This window comes from Columba livia, chromosome 12 (assembly GCF_036013475.1).
Source record: "Columba livia isolate bColLiv1 breed racing homer chromosome 12, bColLiv1.pat.W.v2, whole genome shotgun sequence".
Lineage (NCBI taxonomy): Eukaryota > Metazoa > Chordata > Aves > Columbiformes > Columbidae > Columba > Columba livia.
Window position 1 is genome coordinate 2,202,746 of NC_088613.1, and position 24,421 is coordinate 2,227,166.

General features: G+C 43.2%; 3 protein-coding genes across 3 annotated transcripts in view; 1 reads left to right on the forward strand and 2 right to left on the reverse strand.

Annotated features, from left to right (window-relative positions):
- Positions 1-674, reverse strand: part of ALG13 (ALG13 UDP-N-acetylglucosaminyltransferase subunit) — a 30,167-nt gene extending 29,493 nt beyond the window's left edge. Inside the window, exon 1 of the mRNA XM_065077464.1 lies at positions 184-674. Within this exon, the coding sequence (XP_064933536.1) occupies positions 184-264 (81 nt within the window). The 5' untranslated portion in view covers positions 265-674. The remainder of the gene's footprint in view (positions 1-183) is intronic.
- Positions 675-2,326: 1,652 nt separating this feature from the next.
- The window catches only part of DCX (doublecortin), a 118,069-nt gene continuing 95,974 nt past the window's right edge, over positions 2,327-24,421 (forward strand). The window contains exon 1 of the mRNA XM_021300303.2: positions 2,327-2,464. The gene's annotated coding sequence lies outside the window, so the exon portion shown is untranslated. The remainder of the gene's footprint in view (positions 2,465-24,421) is intronic.
- Positions 15,190-23,049, reverse strand: SERTM2 (serine rich and transmembrane domain containing 2). The gene is made up of 2 exons (XM_065077421.1): positions 22,318-23,049; positions 15,190-19,132 (listed from the first exon to the last, which is right to left on the reverse strand). The coding sequence occupies exon 2, from the start codon at positions 18,578-18,580 to the stop codon at positions 18,302-18,304; it is 279 nt and encodes a 92-aa protein (XP_064933493.1). The 5' UTR covers positions 18,581-19,132; positions 22,318-23,049; the 3' UTR covers positions 15,190-18,301.

Genomic DNA, 24,421 nt, shown 5'->3' on the forward strand with positions numbered 1-24,421 from the left:
TCACAGGCCCCCCCGGCGCCCCCAAAACCGCCCGCGGTACCCCTGTCTCCCGCCCCTCAGACACCCCCGGCGGGAGAGTGGAGAGGGCGGAACTGCTTCCAGCGCGCAGGCGCCCGGGTGAGGCGCTGCACACAGGCCGCTGGGACCCGGGAGGGCTGCTGGCGGAGCTCTCCGCCGTCTCACCTGCAGGGCTGCCGGCGAGGAGACGGTCGCGATCAGGTCGTCAAAGCTGGTGGTGCCCACGGTGACAAAAACGGACTTCATGGCGGGCGACCGCCCGCTCACGGCCGGGCAGCCGCCAGAGGGCGCCGCGCGATCGCCGCAGCGCTCCCCAAAATGGCCGCCGGGCTGAGGGGCGGGTTGGCGGGCGGCCCGGGGCCACGCTCCGCCCTCCACCGCCACGTTTGGGCTCGATGCCTCTGCCCTGGCGGGCGAAGGGATGCGGCAGGTGCGGTACCCAGCGCTGGGATGAGTGTTCTCGGTGCCGCGGGGCAGCCGGACCCGCCGCAGGGCCGCGGGACTCCCCGTGCGGGGCCGGAGCCGCAGGGTCGCCGCCCGCTCTGTATAACGAGCCCACTCGCCGGCAGCGTTCAGCGACCTCAGCGGAGAAGCCACAAGTGTCTCAATTTCTCGGACTTTCAGGGAGGAAAAAAAAAAAAGTGGAAAAGGGATTCAGAAAGTTTTGCTTTCCTCACGTTATTTTAGCACTTGAGGCACACATCACTGACTGGGGCCAGGCGCTGGGTTCACAGCCTGTGGTTGCCGTAGCAACCGACCTGAGCCAGGATAGGAATTCCCAGTCTGATCCAAGCCCACCACAGCACTTACTGTGGGACCGGCATCCCAAAAGGATAGTAGCAAATGAGCGGCCAGTCGTGCTTCAGAGGAGAGACTGCTGTTTCAGAGAACTGTCACCCAAAGCAATGTCATGGCAGCCCACAAGTAGGGGACATCTTGGCTGGGTCATCTTGAACACTGGGCCTCACCAGCGGGACACACTTTGCTTCTGACCATACCATTGCAGAGCAAATGCGTGGGATCCAAACTACCTTCAAATGGCTGAAGGCAGGAGAAGATTGCGTACGTTTCTATCAGTCGGTGAGCTTGGGTGGTTTTGCCATGTGGATCTTTCCAGTGGTACCATAGGGATTGGTGAAGATGGGAGACAGAAGAAGAGACAAATGTAGTTTGAACTCTGCATTCTGTGGTTTGTTTACAGAACTTTAGTAATTCTGACTATATACGTGCACTGTGTCCACTCCGCAAATTCCAGAAAAGCTTCAAACTTCGATAGAAACTGCTGTCTGCTAGTTGATTTCAGAATGTCAGACATTGAAATTATTTGGCCTAAATAAATGAACCTGTCACAGGAGCTGAGATTGCAACTCAGGGAAAACCCTGCAAGTAAGACTGAAACCAAAGCAGGAGCTGTGTCCTCCTGGTTTCTTTGCCTCACTGTGCCACTGACCAGTGTTAGCACCTTGGGTAGGTGCTGTCTTTTCTGTTTTGCCACCTGCAAGGCAGTGTTTAGCAGTTTATCTCTTCTAAGGCTTTATGTGGAAGTGATTATATTGTGTAGAGAATTGAGTCTTTCAAAAGAGCCGAGGGACAGTAAATCAGGTAGGAGCTGAGGCTGAAGGCCTTTTCTGAAAAATAAAAATGCTGTTCAGTGCTAAACCACATTAAATCAATTGCAAAAGATGAAGTCACCAGTAAATTTATTATTTCAGGTACATTTCCTCTTTGTGATGAAACACCGGGGAATGGGTGGGGGGAAGAGGAACAACATTTTAGTTTTTAAAAAAAAAATCCAAACATTAAATCTGTTAACACAATCTTGTCTGCTGAAGGCCAAGATTAACCCCTTAGCAGTTGCACAAACTGAACTAGCAGATTTCTTTCTTAATTGCAGGTGTAACACAATGTATAATTCTACAAAAGTAAACTACTCAAGTTAGACATCTTAGACATTTGTTCCCTGAATTAAATTTAATAGATGAGGTCACGTCTGTATATGCTACTCAGTGTTCCAAGAAAGATACAGAAAAGATGTATCTATCTTGAGGATACCTCTGATTGCCATGTTAATAGCTCATTCACAATGCTCATTAGCCCCCTGTTGCTTTCATTTAGCATAATGAGCCACACTGAAATGTATTTATTTTTTGATTAAAGCAAATCATGCTGACAGCAGACATGGCCAGGGGACTGTGGTGCTTTATCTTGGAAAAATGCTGCAGAGTGAAACAATATCAGAGTCCTGAGTGCACAGGGCCTTAGTGGCCTTTACCAGGTTCACCCAGCTCTTGCTGCTCTCCCTCAGGACTAGGAAGCCAGGAGCTGAGGGTGACCACAACACAAGCCAGGAAAAGACCTCACCAGCAGAGCACAGCCTGACCACACCAGAGGAAAGCAGGCAGAACAGTGGCAGCAATGGGTCCAGCGACCATCAGGCAAAGACAAGGTAAGAAACCATTTCCAAGGTCAGTCTAGGAAACCCTAATGGCAATTTAGGAGCAGAACTAGCAGCAAGGACACCCACAACTCACCTCTGTCATCCCAACTTAAGAAAGACAGCTGTTTGAGCAGGTCTAGAGGAGAGCTGTAAAGATGATCCAAGGGCTGGAGTGCCTCTCCTCTTGAGCATAGGCTGAGAGAGTTGGGGTTGTTCAACTCAGAGAAGGCTCCAGGGGGACCTTATAGCAGCCTGCCAGTACTCAAAGGGACCTACAGGAAAGATGGAGAGGGACTCTTTAATAGGGAGTGTAGCGGTAGGACAAGGGGCAATGGTTTTAAACTGAAAGAAGGGAAATTTAGATTTGATGTAAGGAAGAAATTCTTCACCATGCACGAGTTGAGGCCCTGGAAAAGGTTGCCCAGAGGAGCTGTGGATGCCCCAGCCCTGGGAGCATCTAAGGCCAGGTTGGGTGGGACTTTAAGCAACCTGGTCTAGTAGAAGGTGTCCCTGCCTAGTGGGAAGGGAGAGGACAAGGCTGGAACTAAATGACATTTAAAATCCCCTCCCAACTCAAATCATTCTATGATTTTACTTAAAGCCTGAGTTTAAATGAAGTCCTCATCAGAGGGTGTGGGTAGAAGCCCCAGCTGAAGCTGGTCATGGCAATTAAGACCTGTTAGTTCAGTCAAGTCTCTGTCAGCTGATAGACAGGAAGTCAGACTTTGGGATGAAAGGAAGTGTGTGAAATTTTTCAAGTATGTCAGAGGTGAGGGTCAGCACATGTATGAATCTTTTTGAGAAAAGGTAAGGGCAGGGTAATTAAATTATCGGTGTTTATTTTTTTGTTTGCTTGTTTTTTAATGAGAGGGATAGAACTCATATATTGGACTGTTTTCCTGTTTATATAATTACTGTTTATTAAGTTAATTACAGGAGTTTAGGAAATTACTTCTCATTTGTAACTAAAGTGCTATAACTCACCACATGCATGCTTTTACTGTGCCAAAACTGAAAAATAAGCATGCCGTCATAATTCCACATATTCATTCTGCAGTTAGAACAGGTTTACAGTGGTTGCCGTTGTACCTCAGCTGTGACCTTGCTTTCAGCCATCCGCTCATAACTTCAAGTTTCTATAAAGTAAGGCACACTCAAAAAAATATTTCCTGCACGAGCAGCAACTTGCATACTCTCACTGTTTGCTCCCTCAAATTTCAGCAGACTAAAATATGTATTTAGAAAAGTTAAGACATTTAGAATAATGCTAGTATTCCTAACCCTCAAAGGGGAAAGAAACTGGAATACAGTCTGCATAGTACTGTGAGTTAAATTTTGATATCTGGGTTTGCTCTGACTATTATTCTTTGCGTATAGAAAAACTACTTCTAGCCAACGGGTGCCTGTTTGGTTGTATTTTCTGAACTCTGCTCAATTATTCTTTAAAGTGCTTTAGGGTATTGACATGTTAAACGTTGGGCATTTTAAAATGACATTAGGTAACAAAAAAAAACATGCAACTCAAGAAGAAAACAGATTCACTGATCTCTTCTTACTCTTAAGAAGAGGTTTGGACTAATTGCTGTGTGATGAAAGGACTGCTCCAAGGGAGGAAAGCTACTGCTCTTCTTCTGAGGTGTAGAAGGCCTGATTGCATAAGAGCACAGTACTTCCAGTTTCAAGGCAAGCTGGCTATGCTCAGCAGTTTGCAAAATCACACCTAATGTTATTTTTGTGCTAAATGGAATTGGTCTTTCAGTTTTCTTAATCAAAAATGTGAGTACCTGTCAACAGGGAGTCCTTGCACTGAATCTCTTGATACTTACTGTGGAAGATGTTATATACAGTTTTGTTTGAAATAAGGGTTAAAACAGCTGTTCTTAAAAATAGTATGTTCAGGATCATGGCACATCAGACTTTGCATTTGATTCTTTTGCTTTTTATTGTATGAGTGCTGAGTTTCACTTCTACAGGACCCTGTTTTGCTCCTTTGCTCTCTACAATGAAGAGAATTCAGAAATCACTGGAATGATTTCTGTGGTGTGGAGCAGGTCTGTGTGATTCCAGCTTGGAATTTTCAACATGTCACTAAAATTAAGTGTCCTCTGCAGCTTGTACTCCCAGCATCATGCTGTACAAGGACTGGAAGAAAATATGTTCACAAGTAACATTGCAGTGATATACATTTGCATTGGAGTTTTCACTGGAAGATACATTCCACTTACACATTGAATTAGGCTTGTTAGGAAGATCTTAAACTAAAGAGAAAGACATCCATTATAGGACTCAATCTCATGCTAATTTGTACAAGCTATTTTAATTAGAAGTTGTGTAGGGCAAAAGTAGAGTTTTGTCCCTGAGTGTTTATGCTCTGTTCAGTGAGAACTACAGATCGTTCGCAAAATAAGATACTTGGAGCTGATCCCTTGCACTTGCTAGACAGTTAAAGATTGTGTAATCCAGATTTGGTGCTCTTATTTCTGTTCATTCATTGCTACCCCAGTTCTGATAACCACATAGTGATCCAATTCAGAGAAATGATCTGACAGGCAAGTGGTTGTTTGCAGTTTGATCAGTTCCTTGAGTTGCACAGGCACCACTACTAGCAGGAAGGAGGCAGAATTGTGGCACCTTGGATTTAGATTGTCTTTGATGCTGGGGAATCGCACCTGTGTCTGCCTCTTAGTAGCTGTGATCACACTCTCCGAGCCCTGTGGCTCTGGCGGTTGAGTGTGTGTTGCCTTTGGAGCAAATCTTGTGTGAACCTGTCCCTGCTTGGGCTGCAGAGCCTCTCTCTGCAGTGCCAGTCATTTCTCTCCAAGGTATGTGTGGGGGATATTATCAGAGACATTCAAGAAAAAAGGGCTCAATCTGACCTACTGTAATCAGAGACCCCAGAGAGGGTAGGAAGGGCTAAAATGGAAGATACATTCTTGTGAGAGCTTACTCCCATCTGTGCTTTATATGGCATAATTTATATTCTGCTATTTTCTTCCCGTGACAACATCTGGGCAGGAAACTGAAGATGGCATGAGCGCAAGCTGTTTTTTGTTAAGTGAGAAATGATGTATGCCTCTTCCCTTCTCCTTAGCCTTTATTTGAAATGTTTCTGGATGGCTCAAGTTTTGAGCACTGTCGCTTTGTATTCGGTTCGGCTTTCCACAGTTTGCCCTGAAAGCTCCATAATTATATTATTCAGGAGTAAGAAAATTCATGGAAATGAGCTAGTCGGTTCACATCTTGGTTTCTGAAAATTGCATACTGCCCTCAGATTGCTCTTGAAGTCTAAAGACTTACAACTGTTGCAAAAAAACTCTGGTGACCCTTGAAATGCATGGGCTGCAGAAAATGTGTCAAATAATGAATCACAATTAATCGCTTGAAAATATATACCAACAGAAAGGCATGTAAACCTGTAAGCCTACAAAGTCTGATTTTCTTTAAAGGAAAAAAAAGCCAATGACTAGCTGGGTAAAGTTGCAATCCTGTGTTTCCTTTAACTTGCATTTTGTGCACAGGGTGATTCTCTGTTTGGCTTGTGATATAATGGTGCAGTGCGTGAGGTGAGGCAGAAGAGAGCAATTGGACTTCTCTGTGCTAAATTTACATTATGTTTCAGTACTTTTTATATGCTTATGAATGTGCAAAATGAGTAAAGATAGCCTTACGTCTAGGTCTAGTTGGCTTTATATAAATTTGAAGTGAAAAAATGTTCACTTCCTTTTCCTCTCTTATTTAGATGTAGTGCTGTACCTACGAGGGATGATGTTTCTGTTACCACAGGGAACTGTGAAATGTAGACGGAGAATATTCTGGGGAATGATTCCTTTGTATGACTGTGATCCAGAGATGCTTGGTCTGGAAAAAGAACAGAGGAACATTTGTCAGGCAAATTTAAATGGTGTACTTTGAACTATTTCATCACAACATTTCTACATCCTTTGAATTGTCTCCATGGGCTTGTTGTTGAGCAGTGGGGATTGTCAGGCTACAGACAGACAAAGGCTCAGACTGGAGAGCAGGGCGTGTTAGATCCCCTCCTCGGGGCTGACTAGCACAAGACAGGCGCTGAAGCAGCATGGAAGAACTGTGTCTGCTGACCAAATATTTCACATTTGAAGTAGAAGGGGGAGGCTGTGGCAAAGCTAGAATGGGTGCCCATGGTCTGATGACTTTCAGGGATTTTTCTGAATTTTGCAATATTTCACAGAATGTCAGGGATTGGAAGGGACCTCAAAAGATCATCTAGTCCAATTCCCTCGCTGGAGCAGGAACACCTAGATGAGGTTACACAGGAAGGCGTCCAGGTGGGTTTTGAATGTCTCCAGAGTAGGATTTGATGGTGTGCCTTGAAGCCCCAGGTTCTAGAATTATGTAATCATGTTTTTTAAGGCCTTATGCTTCTGAAGCGGAGACAGAGAAAACAACTCACTGACCCTTAAGGCCCCGAAGACTAACACATAAATAATATTTATTATGTATCTATAACTATGTATCTTTTTATTACTCCGGTTTTGCTTTCTATTTAAACAATGTCGCAGTTCTTTGAGACATGACTTCTGGAAGCTCAGAGCTTGCAAATTTATGAAAGTAAAGTGCTGCTGGTCTTTGCTCTGCCCATGTGGCCGGAGGTCAGCTCTGCGCTCGGATGTAGCACATGCTGCATTTCAGTCCTTGTTCCGAGGAGCGTGGTTCAGCTGATTTGTACCAGCGCTTGAACTAGATCTTTACTGATGCTTGATGCCTCTGCTAGGTTTCTGTCCAGGCTAAAATGCTTGCATTCAAGAAGCAGAAAATGGGCTTCAGAGCAAATAAAATTTCTCAGAGCTGCTATTTTCCAGTAAATGTTGGGAATATTGGAGAGATTGTAAAGGAAATAATTTGAAGAATGATTGCAAAACAGGCTGGTATGCAGATGCAGGAGGGAGTCTGAGGTCTGTTGCAAGAAACGCTCTCCTGGCTGTGAAGACTCGATATGGTGATGTCTCTTGGCAACTCGTCCCTTCAGCTCCTCAGGGAACCTCGGCCTGTGACAGCCTGGCACTGCTCCTTGTTGCTTTTGGAAAACACATGCCACTGTTCCTGCCTGCTAGCCACCAGCAAACACCTCCACAGCAATCCGCTGTGTGAATGCCCTGCCATTTCCTATTCCTGCATAATCCCTCTGACAACCAAATCTATTAAAAATTCATTTTCATCCAGGCACATCAGACTCTCTGAAATCAACTGAGCTTTGTTCTCTGAAGGCAGCTTGTGCTGGTGTACGTGTAATCAAATCCTGAGGTGCCTTCCGTGCACTTTTACAAGCACTGAGGTAGACTTCTTGTTTCGGTTACTCTTTTTGATGTGCATTTTTGAAGGAAATTAGAATATTATGCTCAAGTAAACCAACAGATCTTTAGGAGGGAACTCCAGAGCTCCTCCCTTTTCCCAGCCAGTCCCAACTATACATGTGTGTACAAATATCTGTCTTTGACATGCAGCTGAAAAATAGATACCAAGGTGACCTATGAACCCAGTCTAAGTTTCACCTCTGTCCATTTGCCTATTGTTTTCCAATAGCTGTAGTTTGTGTATTTTGAGTTGCTCTTCAGAAGTCTTCAGGGACACCTAAGTCAGTCCACTGATTAAGTAGATGGATTTTGGAAGTGTGTAGTCTAGCTGAATAAAGCCTACAATTAATGAAAAGCTACTTTAATTCTGCCTGAAAAGCAAACAGAAGAGCATGATGTTGGGCAAACATGCTCAGTTTTGTTCAGAGCGGTAGAAGGCTACCTGTATCTGCTGCATCCAGGAGATCAAAAGGCATTGAACATGCAGGCTTCTTTTTCTCAGTCTTTTCAACATAGTATTAGCATCTTTACATTTCCAATGCCTGTGTTTTCTTCTCAAGCTGGCTCTCAAAAGCAGAGTGATAGTGTGAAAGCATAAGAGGTTCGCTTTCCAGCCTGTTGACAGAGATAGCCAACACAGATCTGCGCAAGGCCTCAAGATTGAATGAAGTTTCGTGTGCCAAGCCTGCCTGTTTCCAGCAAGTCTTGTTTGAAGGAATTGTACCTGTGTATCATTCCCAAGCCTTTGCAACAGCAGTAGGGGTGCTAAGAGCAGTGACAGACTCCTAATTCATTTATCTCTCCTTTGTGTTAGTATTACAAGATGATAGTCAGCTTTTTATTTACAGCCACTAGGTACTTGCCAAAACCACCCAGTTCAACTTGGAGGTCCTTTAGCAGCTCTGTCTGGGCCACCATATATTTTGTTTCCATGTTTATATAGCAATGAATTGTACTGAGAAGAATCAATACCAGAAACATCTTTGTTTGCACACATTCTGTTTATGGCTTTCTTTTTACCACCAGGAATGCCAGGAATCTATTATGCAGAGGCAAACCAGGTTAATATTATGTGGTGGATTTCACAAAAATGTGAAGATAAAAAACGTTGGCTTTTATTTTTTAATGTCTTAAGGATGCATGCAGAGAGACACATTAGAGAGATATATAGTCATGTTTACAACTGGAAGACTATTTTGAGTGTATGCGCCTGTGCATTTTGGAAATATATACTCTTATTTAGGTATCAACATATAGTGGTGAATCTTCTCTGAGGATTTCTTGCAGCATAATTCAAGGATAACATTCATCTGTTTAAAATAAATAATCTCGCTAGAACTCACTCAGAAATACTGGACTGTATTCATCCCAGGTGTAATTTAACTGGCTTAGATCTAAAACAGAGCTCAGTGTTCCATTTGGGAGAGTCATTAGTGCTGCACGCACGAATGTCAAAACAAGACTGTTTTACATTATATTGTCCCTAGAGAAAACTTTGCCGAACTCATGCTAGTCCTGTTTGCTTCTCCTCGTAGCATTCTTCTGCATGGCCACCTGTACTTCCACTGCCTTTCCCATTCCCTGCTGAAACTAAAAGATGTTCACATACTCAGTGTGACTGTTCATTTACAAAAGACTTTGTGTACCAATGTTTCATGTTAGCGGCACCTTACAAAGCACTGTCCTTGTCCCTGTGCCACATTAAAATGGGGAGGCATGGTTAAATCAGGCCAAATGAAGTGCCTTGGGTTTGGTTTGTCTGGTTTTTGAGTGTGTGACAGATTGGGCTGACAGCTGAGGGTACACTGAGGTCTTTAATCAATCCAAAAGTGAGGTAAGGTATACTTGACATACGTACAGACAGATCAGCTTCCGCTCACCTTGCTGCAGAGGTGGAACTACTGAAGGCTGAGAAAATTCTTTGTGCTTCCCAGCATGGCCCATTTCTAATCCTTGTGGTAATGGCTCTGAGCTTTCAGGGCCATCAGCTTCCAGTTGGCCAGCAGAAGGTGGGCTGAGGACACTTGGAGGCTGCTGGGCAACCGTTGTCTAGAACAGCATCAGGTTGCTATCAGACAATGTTGAACTTGACCCAAAACCTTTGCCATGAAGCAAATAACATTCCTTTTCTGTCCCTTATCAAAGGGATATAATTGCCTGGCAGCACCCACAGTTGATACTTCTGGCATAACTAGTAAAATAAATTAATTTTTCTGAATGTAATGAGCTTTGATATTGAAGAAATTATTCATGTCCAAGATCAAAAGGCAATGTCTTCTGCAGCAGCCAGTGCCCCATTTCCCTCCAAGGCCTTTGATTTTGGTTATGATAGGCAAAATCATTCCTTTTGGTTTCTCTGAAGCCAGAATTTTGTTCTTTATTTTGTGGGGCAGTTATTTGGTGAGGATTCAAGTGAAATCTTTGTTGATTCTGAGACTGATATTACACAAGGGACTGCTGGGATATATTGCAAGGCCCTTCCTGTTTTCTGTTTATGAACACCCTACCCCAAGGTGCTAATTAGCTAGAAGAATTGCATATGCACAGTGTAATGTTTTGTTCCTCCATAAAAATACATTTGTGCTCGAGGAGAATTTAACTGCTTGGCTTAATTGTGAGCATCCTGGATTTCTGAAATCAGCAAGGTAATAGCAAAAACTTGTGAGACTGGTATTTCTCATCTAAAAACCTAATTACAAATATTTGGTTAATTCGTAATAACATCCATCCTCATTAATGATTTGTTAGATGCAATAAACCCATTTAAATATTTGTATTTATTTTCCATGAAATCTGGCCACATATTTCTTGTAGTCAATAAAGTCTGTCTTTGGTGGCTGGTTCCTCTGTTCTATGGTTGTCATCAGCGATTTTCTTGGCCTATGCACTGTGTAGGCTGGAAGGAATTCTTTTGTGCATCTTTCTTACTTAGACATACAATTTGTGCCATGCCAAGTGTTTCTTTTCTAATGTGGAATCAAGGATGCCTCAACAAGGGAACTGGGGCAAAGCAGGGCTGCCTGGAATCTGTTGCTTCTAAGGCCAAGGCAATGCAAATGCCACTGATCTTAAATTTTCTTTGGGGCATTTTGTTTTTGTGAGAGGAAGAAGGTTCCTGTTGGACTTCTAAGATGGATAAAGTCTTGAGGATACTTGTGGGTACTAAATAATAATGATCCTTTGGTTTTAAATTGAATGCTGTGCTTCAGAAGAGGCCGCAATAGGAGGAACCAGCGTAATCTCCACGGGTTTATGTAACAATAATGAACACCAATTACTGTGTATTTTTTCCACTGGGACTTAGCCCATCATTTTATCTAATTATGGTATGAATCCCACAATGAAGAAAACCCTTCTTCTGTAAAGAACTAATTCCCCCTAGAAATGCTAAAAATCTTAAAGAACTCTAATTATAATACATTTCTCAATAGATAAAGATAGACAGAGAGTGTCTGCGCCAGCCACCTACCACAGAGAAAAACACGAAAATAAAACAACCCAGCCAACCAAACCCCAAAACCAACAAAAAAAACAACCCCCAAAGAGAAAAAAATTGACTGCCCTGGGAGACAGGGAGGGAATGTGAAGTTGCTTTTATAAACTCTTCTCATCTTTCATCTAGGCTCGTGCTAAATATACTGACTTATCTATGCATTACTGTTAATTGAGAGTCTACAATACTCCTAAGAGGTTCCGAAGCACTCCAAACTAGTGTGGGTACCCGGACTACTCAGGCATGCAATAGCTTTGTGTATTGTCGCTCTGTCACCAGGCATGTTTTCTGATGAAACGGTTGCCTTTGATTGCAAAGAGAAAAACCTCTGATTTCCTCACTCCCAGTCCTATTCTTTAAACCAAATTCCAGCCTCGACTGGATTGGATTTCTGCGAACCTGAGATAGTTCATTAAGCTGCAAAGCTCTACTGAGAGTTGTTCCAAAGATTGCTGAATGGCAAAAAGTCAGCAGAGAGAGCAGCTGCAGGGCTTCTTCAGCACAACAGAGGATGGTTGTACATGAGAATGACAAATAGGCTACAGTCATTTGGGGATGAGATAATCACACGCACACATATCACTAGGCATTAGTTTATTTTGCCTGATATTTTGTTATGAATTTCAAACCTGCAGCATTAAATAAAGGCAATTTCAGTGTTAAACACTGCCTCTGAAACATGCCTTCCCCAGCTGTCTAGTGAAATTGAGTCCAAACTCGTATTTTCATTCAATGGAATGGTTTCTCATACTTTATAACACTGAATGAAAGATCTTTCAGACTCACAAGAAAGAATCAACAGCCTTCCCAAGAGGAGGACTGCGTGTTGCATTTGTTTACAGTTTGGTCTACTAAAAAAATAAACCAACGAAACCAAATGATGATTACTGCTGAGATGATACCTGGGGAACTGAAAACCTGCTATAGCTGGATCTAATCACCTGAGAGACACCCACCAGTGCTCTCTGCTTCCTGGCCGTGGAGGTGTTTGTTTGCCTTGTTTGCCTTTCCTCGAAGGAAACAATTGAGAGAATTTATACACCCACGAAGACAAAATCTCCAGAAAACAGACAAAATCTAGCAACTCACACTGAAGTCAAACTATGTGATAACACTCCAGGGAGAGCTGGCTGGTTTCTCCTCATTTTAGCTTCGAATTCCATTCAAAGAGAATGTAAATTTAAGAATGTAAAGATTTTACTTAGATCAATTTTTGCTATCAGTTTGCTGTGTTCTTTCTTAAGTGGTTGACACAGTGAATGCAAAGGTGCAGGGGATGAGAAGCACATGGAACATACACAGAGACAAACTGGGCACAGCCCAGCTGCATTTGCTGTACCTGACTTCAAAGCAATGAACTGCTTGTTGAAAGAGACTTGTTCAGAGCGGGTTATACCTATAGAAAAATAGTCTCATAGTCTTTTGCATTCCAAAGTCTTTGGCTGGCAGTGCAGCATTGAATCTTTCATTTGGTTTGGCTATTGCTGGTTTCTATCTGTTGCTATGAGAGAGGTCACATTGCTCTAAAGTAAGAAATAAGAAATCACTGGCCTCTGCAGTCACACCATCCATTCCCATCTGACCTGAGTTTTTGCCTCTGTAGAGAATTTTTGTCCTGTGAATTGTGTCCCTGTTCAGCACCAGTTTCCCTACACAGTTTAACTTGTTTGCTTCTGAATTTCTCCTGCATTTTAAGGAAATGCTTATCTGCTTAATGTTTGCTCACATGTGTGGGGTACACAGAAGCATCCCAGGGAGGTGCTACTTGATCCTTCAGTACTGCTGGTAGGTGTGGGTTTGTTCATAAAACCACATGAATGAACTTCAGCCGGTAGCTGTTGAGGTGCAAGCGTTTTGAGACTTGAAGGGCATGTAGCTTCAGGACAGCACTGCGGATTAAATAAGCTAAATGTCTTGCTTGCAGAGAAGAACAGATTTCAAGTATCAAAGAATGTTGCTGAGCTTTCATTTGACTTGCAGGTGCCTGTTTTATCTTAATCAGTTGCTATTAAATGGGACTGTACAACTATGACCATGAAGACAGAATTCATGCAGAGAGAGCCAGTTTAGGAAGTCTGTGGCTATTAGCTTGATCAAATTATATGGTGAAAATGGGTTAATAAATCTAAAGGAGAAGGAAGGGAGGAGGTCTTCTGAATTATTCAACGTTTGTTTCCCAGTTGACAAATTTACTTAGACATGAAATTCAAGGGGGAGTATAGAGAGTGGGTTATTTATTAATTACATATGAACTGGACAGACCTTCTCTCTTATATCCAGATCCACTTTTGCAACTTCGCATTGCCTGCAGCTGAAGAAATCCTAGAATACCTCTGAAAAATCCAGTCCATCAATAATTCAAATTCAGTTTAGGATTATTTTTCACACATAAAATCAACTGTCTTAGATGATACTGTTCTCTATTATGAAAGGGCTGAGAAGGAAATTTTCATATAGTGCATTCTAGAGAGCAAGCGTGCTAGGAACAAACTTATCGTGGTGATTTTTCAGGCTTTGTTTTGCTATCTCTGCCCACACAATGAACATCAGGAATTGAAGACTGCTTTTGTTCATGCTGGAACTTTACAGCCTTCTGTAAAAGCCTGAGGATGGTGAAGATCTCAGCTTTATCAGGTCAGGCTTTTGGTAGATGGAACGTATAACACGCAGTTCCTTTTTGTGAACAAATGCGAAATCTGGCAGGAACAAGAACTGAAAAAATCACCTTCCCCAATCAAAAGGATGTAGTTTTAAATCTTCTCTTATGGCTTTAGCATTGTTTATAGAATTATGTATTTGGATGCTATTTACTTAACATTTTGTGTAGTCTTTTTTAAGCCCACTGCATCTATCGAGCAGACTTCACCATCTCCAGGTTTATTTTTCTATCAAAATGGCAACGACTAAGTTGACAGCTCATGTACCAAGAAAATACCATTTGGGTTTTTTCCCCTTTTCTGATATATCTGCATCTGAATTTTTAGTCATGCATGTCACTGTAAGACTACACATTTTTTGCAGGGCTTATCTGCACCAGGATGTCGCCTCATAAGTAGTTACTACATTAGTAACTACAGGGTGAGGACATGTTTCTTTTCCTAGGGAAGGCAAAGCATGCAAGTTTTCATTAATACTGACAGTTCAATGGATGTGTGACTTCACATAATTTTTGGTTTCAAACACACTTTTTATTTCTTTTTCAAGTAAAATTGAAAAAGGTCCTTTGGGAGCCCAAGGCTGATCTGCTGAGTTATGTTCTTTGCAAAATTATGATCATCTCTGCAGCCCTGAGAGGATATGGAAATATACGTTTATGTTTACACATTCTGACACAGAGAAGGAACATATTTTATCAACCCTTTCTGATCAATACTTAAGGGTTTGTTAATGCAGAAAATTCATGGATGTGGATGGAAATCGTGTGGACAAGATTACCCAAGCATAAATCCTGTAGAATATATGTGGTTTGGGGAGTTACACCATACTCAGGTCCTGACACCACCTAGACTAAATACCCTGGGAGATTTGGGAGCGAGGGTGATTTTCTGCTTGCTCGGACCTCACAGTCCCCCCCACAGGGAACAGCAACGTGCAGTCATTTTGCTGCTGCTTCAGAACAACACTTGTCTTGCTGCTGTCTTCCCCCGCAGGTGTGGAATGGAGGAGGTGATGAATTTACTGACTAGTCCTGTTTGTTTCCAGTGCCTAAGATGGGAGTAGAGATGAGAGCAAACTGTCCTGACTGGGTAATATTTACACAGACTGGTAGGGGGTCTTCTTACACAGACTGCCCCCTGAGGCCAACAATTACTTTGAAATGAGCGGCACCACTTGAGCGTATTTCTGCCTATGAGCTGGTCTCCCACGTCCAGACCTGGGAATAGCACAGAGCAGTCAATGACTCACCATTTATAGTGGTATGTCTCTTTATTTTTGTAACCCCCCCTAATTTTCTGTAGCAGATGGATGAGTGGGAAGGAAACAGGCTGTTGGAGGGAAGGGTATGGATGTGACACCTGCAGTTCTCCAAGATTCAGCAAATCCATGCAAAAGTTCCAGTTGCCAGTTCTTATAGCCAAAGGATGCCAAAGTCCACTAAAGCCCACCCGGTAAACACAGGTCAACACATCTCAACAGCCTCTTTTCTCAGGGACATCAGGTCTTGCACATTACAAATGAGAATTAAAAAAGGGAAAAGGCGTTCTTCTGTTTGTCCATGGGAAAAGCTTTGATGTTTGCTGGCATTGTACAGACGGGTGAGGTATTCACGGTGCCTCTGGGACTGTAGATGTATCAAGTGGGATAGATACTTTGTGTGAAATGAGACTTTAGAGAGGAAAACTTGTCATTTTAGTGTCAGAAGATAGGGCTGCCTTCCTTAGCAGTATTATATAGGAATATACAGTCTGCCCAAGATACAATGTGATGTAATGTAATGATATATATAAAGTGATTGCTCTTCTATTTACAGTACACTTACTGAATAAGTTGTAAAGGGTTGTGAGACTTTTCTGAATGTTCTTTAGTATGAAGGGAAGAAACAGTCTTGACACCTGCTCTGGGGGGCTTTTCAGCTGAGATCAGAGCAATCAGAATCTGGGTCCCATCTTAGATTCTGATACTGTCTTTTTTCATTAGTAGATCTGGTATTTTATGTCAATATTTGAATCCATCCTGCAGCTTCTCGGAAACAAGGCTTTTCCACAGAGAGTTGTGCTGGAAGGCTGATGTGGTTTAGTTGCTGATTTAGTATGTTAGAACATTTATGGTCTATGTAAATTGTAGCTTTTGAATCAAGAAAATTGAGAGGCTGTACAGGACAAGCCAGGCGTTGAGCCTGGGCTAGTCTGCCTCATGATGGTTGAATGAGCAACACATACCAAGCCAACTTGATCTGCATAGATTTTTGTGAAATTTAAATATCAGTGACTAACTCAGTAGCCATCTGTCTTCATTGGATTAATGTCTAAATTGTCACACCAAATTTGGGCTTTTGTGCAGTACTGAGAGCAGCAGTCCTTGAGGAGACAGTCTTCAGATGGGCTGTGAAGCCACCACCCTGCCTGGTGGTGTCTGTGTGCTGTCCCCAGGACAGAAAGCTCGAGGACAACCTGCCTCCTGCCTTCTGGTCCAGGTAAAGCACCAAGGGTGCCATGGGGAGATGTGGCTGAGTGCATCGTTTGCTTTATACCCTTACACAGTCACCCTGCTATTTCAGAGATTAAACCTGCTGGGGTGGAGGTTAATGGAGTATAAAGGTGCTATTCAATATAAGGAAGCAATTTTTAAATAGTTTCATACTGAATACTTCAGGGAGAAAAGCATTAGTCCTGCCCATGGATTAGCCGTATCCTGGTATGGATGTTACTTTTCATTCTGCTTCCCCCCCACACACTATCAGCTGTAAAAGCCATGTTCCTAAGTCCAAACAGCTCACCCATATGTACACCTTTAAAGGTAAATAAAGAACCTGTTGGACACAAAGCATTTGAGAAACAGTTTCTTGTTGCTATCACAAGTCTGCAGAGTCAGTGTCATCTCTAATTTTAGCACTGTTTTTGTATGGGGAGTTTACACTTCGCAAGCCCTTGGAAAGGGGAGAATTGGCAAATTATATAAAGGTGGAAAGCACCAAGGGATTGTTACGCTAAGCTGTCTTGGAGATAAGCTGGGTAAAATTCATGCCCTTTAGAGATGCAGCTGGAACAGTCTTGCTCAAGGTTTTCCTGTAAGAGGCAGTGGCTCTCCCAGAAGTGATATGCCATATTTTACTCCGTCTTTCCCGTCCACAGAAGCAAAGTCTATATCATTCATAGGTAAGAGGATTGGGTGAGATTGTTGTTTCGTAAATTTAAGTAAACATTTTTTCCTTGCTGTTCCAAATGATCTGCCGGGATATTTGAATCCAGTCCTATTTTATAGTGCTAAGTGAATTTACTTTCCATCTGCATGTTGCCTGCTAGTCGGTGTCCAGAGCTGTTGACAGTCTCCGTTATCGCGGTGCCAGGCCATGGCATTTCTTCAGCTTTCCTTGGAGCAAAACAAAAAAAGCTTTGGCAGAGCCCATCTGTCTTCTGAGAAAGAAAACCCAACACGGACCTGGGGGGAAATGGTATGAATTTGAGTCTATTAGGAGAACAATGTCCATTTGACTCACAAACTTTACACTGCATTTTAATTACTGACTGATACTGGGAAGGGTGAAATGCATGGACATGTTGGTATTCATGTAATGGAGAGCAAAGGAAGAGAGGTAGAGTGTCTTAACATTTTTTCTCTCCTGCTGCTCATTTCCTGCTGATGCTTTGTTTTTATTTTAAACCTTTGTTAAATGTTATCTTTATTTTTTTCCTCTTTTAAATGTTCTGTCTCTTTCTGATATCCTGAATGCAACTATTCCCTGTATGGTTTTTAATGTCAGAAACCAATAGTTCCAGCAGGTCCTGAAACATTTGTATGCTTCTGAAACTCCATTGTGTAAATCCACCATTCAAGTGGAAAAAAAGAAGCTCAAGGCTTTCCTTCTTGAAGGGGAGAAATCCCTGAGAATTTCCACACCACCAGTAATTTCTGGACGTGCCCTGTGTGCTCTTTGCGCTTACACCACTTAACGTTTTTCATTTAACTCTTTTCACAAACAAGGAATTTAAGGGCAGAGAGAGAGGTCAGCAAATACAGACTCCAGGACACAGTCTAGTACGTGTCTCTTTGGGTTTTTGGCTGTCATTATTGTGGCTTTTACCATTTTCTGCAAGGGCTTTTAGGGGGATATCAGTCTTTCCTGACAGCAGTAGATTTCTATAAGTAAATTTTATTGAGGGTGTTGCCCACATGTTGCCTGTAGTGTCCACGGCCAGTGGCTCCCAGCCAGTCAGTCTGAGCTGTGTGACGTTGTCCAGGTAGTCTGTGCTGCCGTTGCTGGTTGTGCAACAAGTTGTAGGGCTCAATAGGGAAGCAGAGATTCTTTCTCCCACCATTTTGCTGTTTCACAAGCGCAGAGCCCCCGTTGCTTTGGTGTCTCTAAGTGGTAGGAATCCTGCTATGCATTTCCACATCTGTGAACTGCTGGATGTTCTCAGTGCTCTCTGGAGATGTGGTGATAGGGGAAACAACGTGCTTCAGGCGCAAGAGCACGGAGAAGAGCAATATGAGAAGGATAGCCAGAAGTGTTAGGAACAATCCCACGTACACATAGAGGCCGGAATATTTATCTGCCGTTGTGTCTACTTCTGTAGCCAGAGTTGGAAAGTGACTGCGACCAGTCAGGTTTCCACGGAACTGGAAATAAATCTCAGTCATTGCTCTCTGTCAGCTTTGGTCCATTTTCCTTATTTACCTTCAGATTTCCTGTCTTCCCTCCCCAGGCTCACAAAGGAGGTCGAGAGGAAGCTTAGGACGCGTGGCACAATGGCTCCAGCAAGAAATGCCCCATGCTCTTGGTCTCAAGACTGCTGGTTCACACAGTTAAGCAAACTGAATGAGGCAGGCCTTTACAAATCATTTTGCAAGTTGCTATTACAATGACAACAAGCATTAGACTTCTGTTTTACACCTCCATCTGGCTTTTATTTTGTCCTGAAAATGCAGTGGTCCTTCTGGTGGTAGGTCACCTCCTTCGGTAGGTGAAAAGCTTTGGTCCTTCTCTCCAGCTGAGCTGCAAAGGTTTGCACAGGTTTGGTCTTTCCAGAGTCAGCTTTCTGCCAGCTTCTCCCACAGTAGGTGGTTTATCCTTGTATGAGCTGGGGAGGTTGTTTTCTGCTTTGCTTCTCTCCTAATCCAGGGCTATTGGTAGTTGCTTAAAGAATATGGAGTTTTGAGTTTCTCATTAGGAACGGTCAAAAAGTTGGCTTCCTAAAAGGAGAAAAATGAGAGAGAAAAGTGAAGCTAGGTACCAAAATAGCCCAGACTATGTGTGTTATCTTTGTAACAAATAGATAAGAAAACCCTTGTCACGTTCCTGTGAGACACCTTGGGATCAGGAGAGAGGCACTGAGTAGATAAAGACCATGCAAATTAATTGTTAAGGTCTCCTCTAGTAACACTCATTACTTACTTACGGGTAAGAGAAGGCCCCGTGGTCTATGGAATTAGATGTCACAGAGGAAGGCAAGATATTAATCCATTCATTGTATATCAGGAACCGCTGCTTCTGAGGCCGGGTGCACCTCACAGGTGTCCAGAGCCATCCCTGTCCCACTGGGGCAACATTGCAGTGTATGACACTTCACTCACCTCCTTGGAGAACTTGCTAGAAATTGAGGGAATCTTAATATTTTAGCATTTTCAATTCTTCCAGCTGGAAACAGAAAGCATAAATGCCAAAAATTTGCTGTAAATGCTGCATCCAAAATCATCATGTTCTGCTTTGATAAGACCAGAATTTTGGTTTTAGATGAAGTAAAAATGATAGCACTGAAACAAAGCAATGTGGTCATTTATAACATTCACAACATACATACCTACATGAGATGTAAATACAGTAATATGAAGATATTAATATACTATGGTAGTCAGATTAAAATGAAACATTAGTTCAAAGGCATTGATGCTCTGATGCTTTTAGATAAAGATTTCATCTAAAAGACATTGCTGCAAAACATTTTGACTTTCATGGGCCTTTGGTTTGTAAAATGTGGCTGTTTTATTGTCAGTGTTTGGTTATGTTCTCCCCATGCACTGATGGGAACAACATCTTGCTGTTCTTCAGAGAGAGGTGGGTGAAATATGGAGGCCTGAGTCATCAAGGAGCTGATATTCGGGCTTTCGTTACAGGCAAGACAGACCCGCTTTGGCTCATGTGATGGGCAAACATCTGATGTGCTGAGATGCTGGAGAAGGGCCACTGGGGATTGTCACCTCTTTACCTCTCAGCTCCTGCAATACCTTTTTCAGTATCAAAGCATTTGAGATAACATTGATCCAGTCTAGGGAATATTGGGCCAGATTCTCCTTAGTAATCGGCTGGCTAAGCTGGGCCAAATTGCTGATTGAAAAAAATTGCCTGGGGATTTGCCTCGTGCAGTCCTGTGTGGGTAGTGGGTGCTGTGCTTCAGGCAGGACGGCCTGGGAAACGTGGTAGGAAAGGGCTGCTCGGTGTTTTTCCAGGGGCTGACCCAACCCCTTTGGAGCCAGTTATTCTGGCAGCAGGTTTGGTGCTGATGCAGAAGCATCCGACATGAAAATGAAGGTTGTGTTGCAGCCAGGCACTGTCGCTCTCAATTATAGGGCAATAACTCTGATTTTCACACTTCAAATCGATAAATGGAAATTCTTACCCCACGAAGAATATTCTTACGTTACACAGCAGGTGGGAAATAAAGGGCGTGAAGGTTACTGGCCATGTTAAAGTTAAAGTGCAGAGCAATGTCTTTGCCCATCTCATCTGCTGTCTTACCAAGAGCAAAAGCCAGAGCTAATTTCTGTCCTTAAAGAGCATAGAGCCTAATGGCTTCACATACTTCATAAAACTAGACTGCAGAATGCTAAGGACATTAGCCTGAAGCTCAATAATTACCTGCAAACCAAGACGTTGAATTAACAAAGCTCAGCTGGGCATTTATTGATAAAAGGAGCAGATTAATTGTAAAAAATATTGACAATGGGGAGTCAGTGCAACTTTTTTTCTTTAGTTTCAACTATAAAATTGTCAGGAGCAATCAACTATTCAGACTATTGAAAGCTGTGAAATTGACTACATTTTTTTTCCAGAAATGAGCCAGAAATAATTCAGGAGCTCCAGGCAACCCCAAAGGTTTTTACCTTTCAATCTACCAATGATCTCACTGAGCACCATCTTTCTGGATATTAGTATATTTAGCTTTGTGCACTCCCCCTTAAGGAATAGGAGTTTGAAGACTCTGGAGACCAAGTGGAAACAAGTGCTACCCAAAGATTCTGAAAAAACTCTGTATCAAGCAGGTCAGCACTATAACTTTGTATGACTCAGATTACATGAGGCAAAACCTCACTGGTACCCTGAGACCACCTCAAGTCTGTGGACAGAGATCGTAAGTAGAAGTAATAGAGCAGAGCAGTGTAAGCAGAGCCCACGCTCCCTGGGATCTGAGTTGTTGACTGAGGCTTAGTCATTCTGCTCTGGCTGGACAATACTGCCATCTCTGAGAGGTGCCAAGCACCATTAGTGTTCACTGATGCTCAGCGGGTACAGGTTGATTCCAAGCAGACACTTCTTTTTTTAAATCAGTTTGTGCTTGCTTTTAAGCAACTATTTAAAAAAACCCAAACCAACATGTTTAATGTAATAAAAACCACTAATGAAAGTAGAAGCCTCGTATAAAACCACAGAAAGGTTACTTCTCAGAGTGTGTCACTGAGACAGGAAATTCACGAGCCAGAGGTTCATGAAATTGCCATCCTCTCACTGCAGCTATCAGGTTTGGGGAGTTTTAATGAAGCCTGCATGGCCCTGCTCTGCACCTTTGTAGGTCACAGAGGAGCAAAGAAAAATAATTATTTTCCTCAAAACGGTGCAGACGGACAGTACAAATTGACCTTGCAGCTGCAGTAAATGTCTCATCTTGCCTACTCTCTTCCTTTTACTCTCATTCCTTTTAAGTGCCACTTGCCAGCAAGGTATCTCTGAAAGTGCAAGCAACTTTTCCAAGTTCTCTTTTGCTTTTCCACCCAATACTAAAACTACTATAAAGAGGTAAGTGGGACAGAACAGAACAATTACTTGTGTAGCTTCTCCAAGGCTGTTAATTTAAACTGCACTGAACTGACTGGCAGTCACAGAAGGGTTTGGTTTAGAACACAGCCAGTACCAGGTGTATTCTGTCTAGGTGATCTTTAGAGGAAAAAAAACAGCATTGAAGAAATGTAAAACAAAGCATTAAAGTATCAATTCTGTCCAGCTTGCATTTTCTCCAGGGAGGATCTGAGAGACAGGAAAGAGGGGATGTCTCTTCTTTCAATGGCAAACGGTATTTTTTGTTCTCGTGCTGAAGTGCAAGATGGTATGTCAGTGTCTCCGCTGTGGTAGTGCATAGGAAGAGAACAGAATAAAGCGTAGTTACCTTTCAGAGCAGGCAGGGCTGTTGGAACTAGGCACTAGAGCAGCTGGTTCAGACCACAAGCTCGCAGGCGATTTATCTAGGAACTTCTCTTCCCAGAGAGTGGGATTTGTGCAGAGAAGATTTGCTGGAGTCAGGATATTGTCTTTTCAGCAACGTGCCAAGTGCGTTTTCTTCTCCTCTGCTCTTGAATTCACATGGTTCACTGATGGGGTGGTTCTTGTTCCCACTCTTGAGATGTCAACTGTCAGTCTAACTGAACAGCATCACTGCTGATGCCCTTTCTTCGCAGGCGATAGGAGAAGAGGGTGAGGAGCCTGGTCTTCACGAGCTTCACTGCTTGGCTGGAAACAGCAAGTCCTCTCCCGCAGCAGCAGTCGGCACCGGTTGGAGCGGATCGGTAGCGCTCCAGCGCTGCTGCGTCTGGGCAGCAGGGAGGGAGGGAGGCTGTGAGCTGAGCTCGCAGCAAAGTTTGTGCAAGGTTCATCTTAACCCTTTCATGCTTGCAAGCAGTAAACAAGACTGAGCTGCCTGCTAATTGTGGAGGAAGACATGAGCCAGGAGGACAGGATATCAGTTTCTCTCTCCGGTTTTCTGAAAGATGAAAAGGCTTTTTGTTTTGTGCCCCTTGGGATGGGTTGTCTGGTAAGGGCTCCCAGCTGTGTTCCTGTCTGGAGCCGTGGACAAGTGTCACTTTACAGCTGGGACCCTCAGAATAGTCCCCAAGCATTGTTTTTTAGCATTGAAGCTTTTGATGTTATTTTGTCCCTGTGCTGCCTGGTGGTTTGGGAAGGGCTGTGTGGTTGGTTTAGTTTACAGGTCCTGAGTAGTTTGAAACTTGGCGTGAGTGACCATAACCCTAACTTGCAGCGTTATGGGCAAAAATGATTTTCACCAATTTATATATGTGTGAAGCACAGATCAACCTACAAGGCACCACAGAAATGAGGCAGAAGGAGCCAAAGCTTGGGTGAGAACCCAGAGCAGCCTAATTCCTCTGATTGCCATAGCTTCTGATCTGCATTTCTTAGCTCTCCCCGGCTGACAGTAAGGATGTTTTGTGATGCTGTTCCAGTTACGACACAAATTAGGGTAAACTGTATCAATGAACTACTACAATTTTGGTTGTGTGCATGTTTCAGAAGGGTGATGGGGAACAAGATTTCCTTTGCTCTATGCAGGGCAGCTCCATCTTTTGGGGACAGATGTCAGTTTGGGGTGTATTGAAGTGAGCCCAAAGTTTCCCCAGCAGTGGAGCACAGCTGGAGGTGACCAGCACAGGGATGGAGTGGCTGCAGTTTGCAGCTCTGAGCACTGAGCTGTGTACAGCTGCATGCAGCTGTATTTCCCATGTCCATGTCCCTCGTGCCCCAGCAAACGGGCTGGCTGGAGGCACCTCATGGGGTGAAACCAACCCATAGGCACGTACTGGCCACTTGGCTTGTGGTAATTCCCAGTGCCTCCAGGTTTTGTTTCATGGCCTGTGTGGGAGCAAGGTTCCCCTCTGAAAAGTGGGTCCCACACAGGGGGACAAGTTCCTTCTTTTTCTGCAGCTTTCTGTGTGATAAAATGGAGACAATCTCAAAACTGTCTCAGAATAGCTCTCCGTCTCTGGTCCCCCATGGCCAAAGGGTAATGAACCCCAGAGCTGCACAACTCTTTCATCCTCCTGGGGTGGAGGGATGTATTATAAATCCATCTCTCTAAGGGCTTCCGTCTCTGGAGCTAACAAGCGCAGTGTATTATTGCAAAGCAGCACTATTTAGATAAATAAAACGTAGGCCCTGGGAAAAAAAATACAATTCCTCCATGCTTTTGTGGTGGGACCAACTCTCTGAAAACCAAGACTTGTAAGACAGCTTTGATTGCTGATTTTATTTCAGATTTCCTTTGTTGTAATATCGTGTGCAGTGTCCAGTGTTGCAGTCTATGCTACAGTTCCCTGCTAGGTGCATAGGAATGAAAGTACAGTGATAAACCAGAAGGAAGACTGTGTATTTTTCCTTGGAGTCTGTACAATTGCTGCTTTACCGACAAACTACTTGATAGCACCTCTAAACCTTGGGTGCATGTCCTCTTATTTAAGAAGAAACAAGTAAAAGCTCTG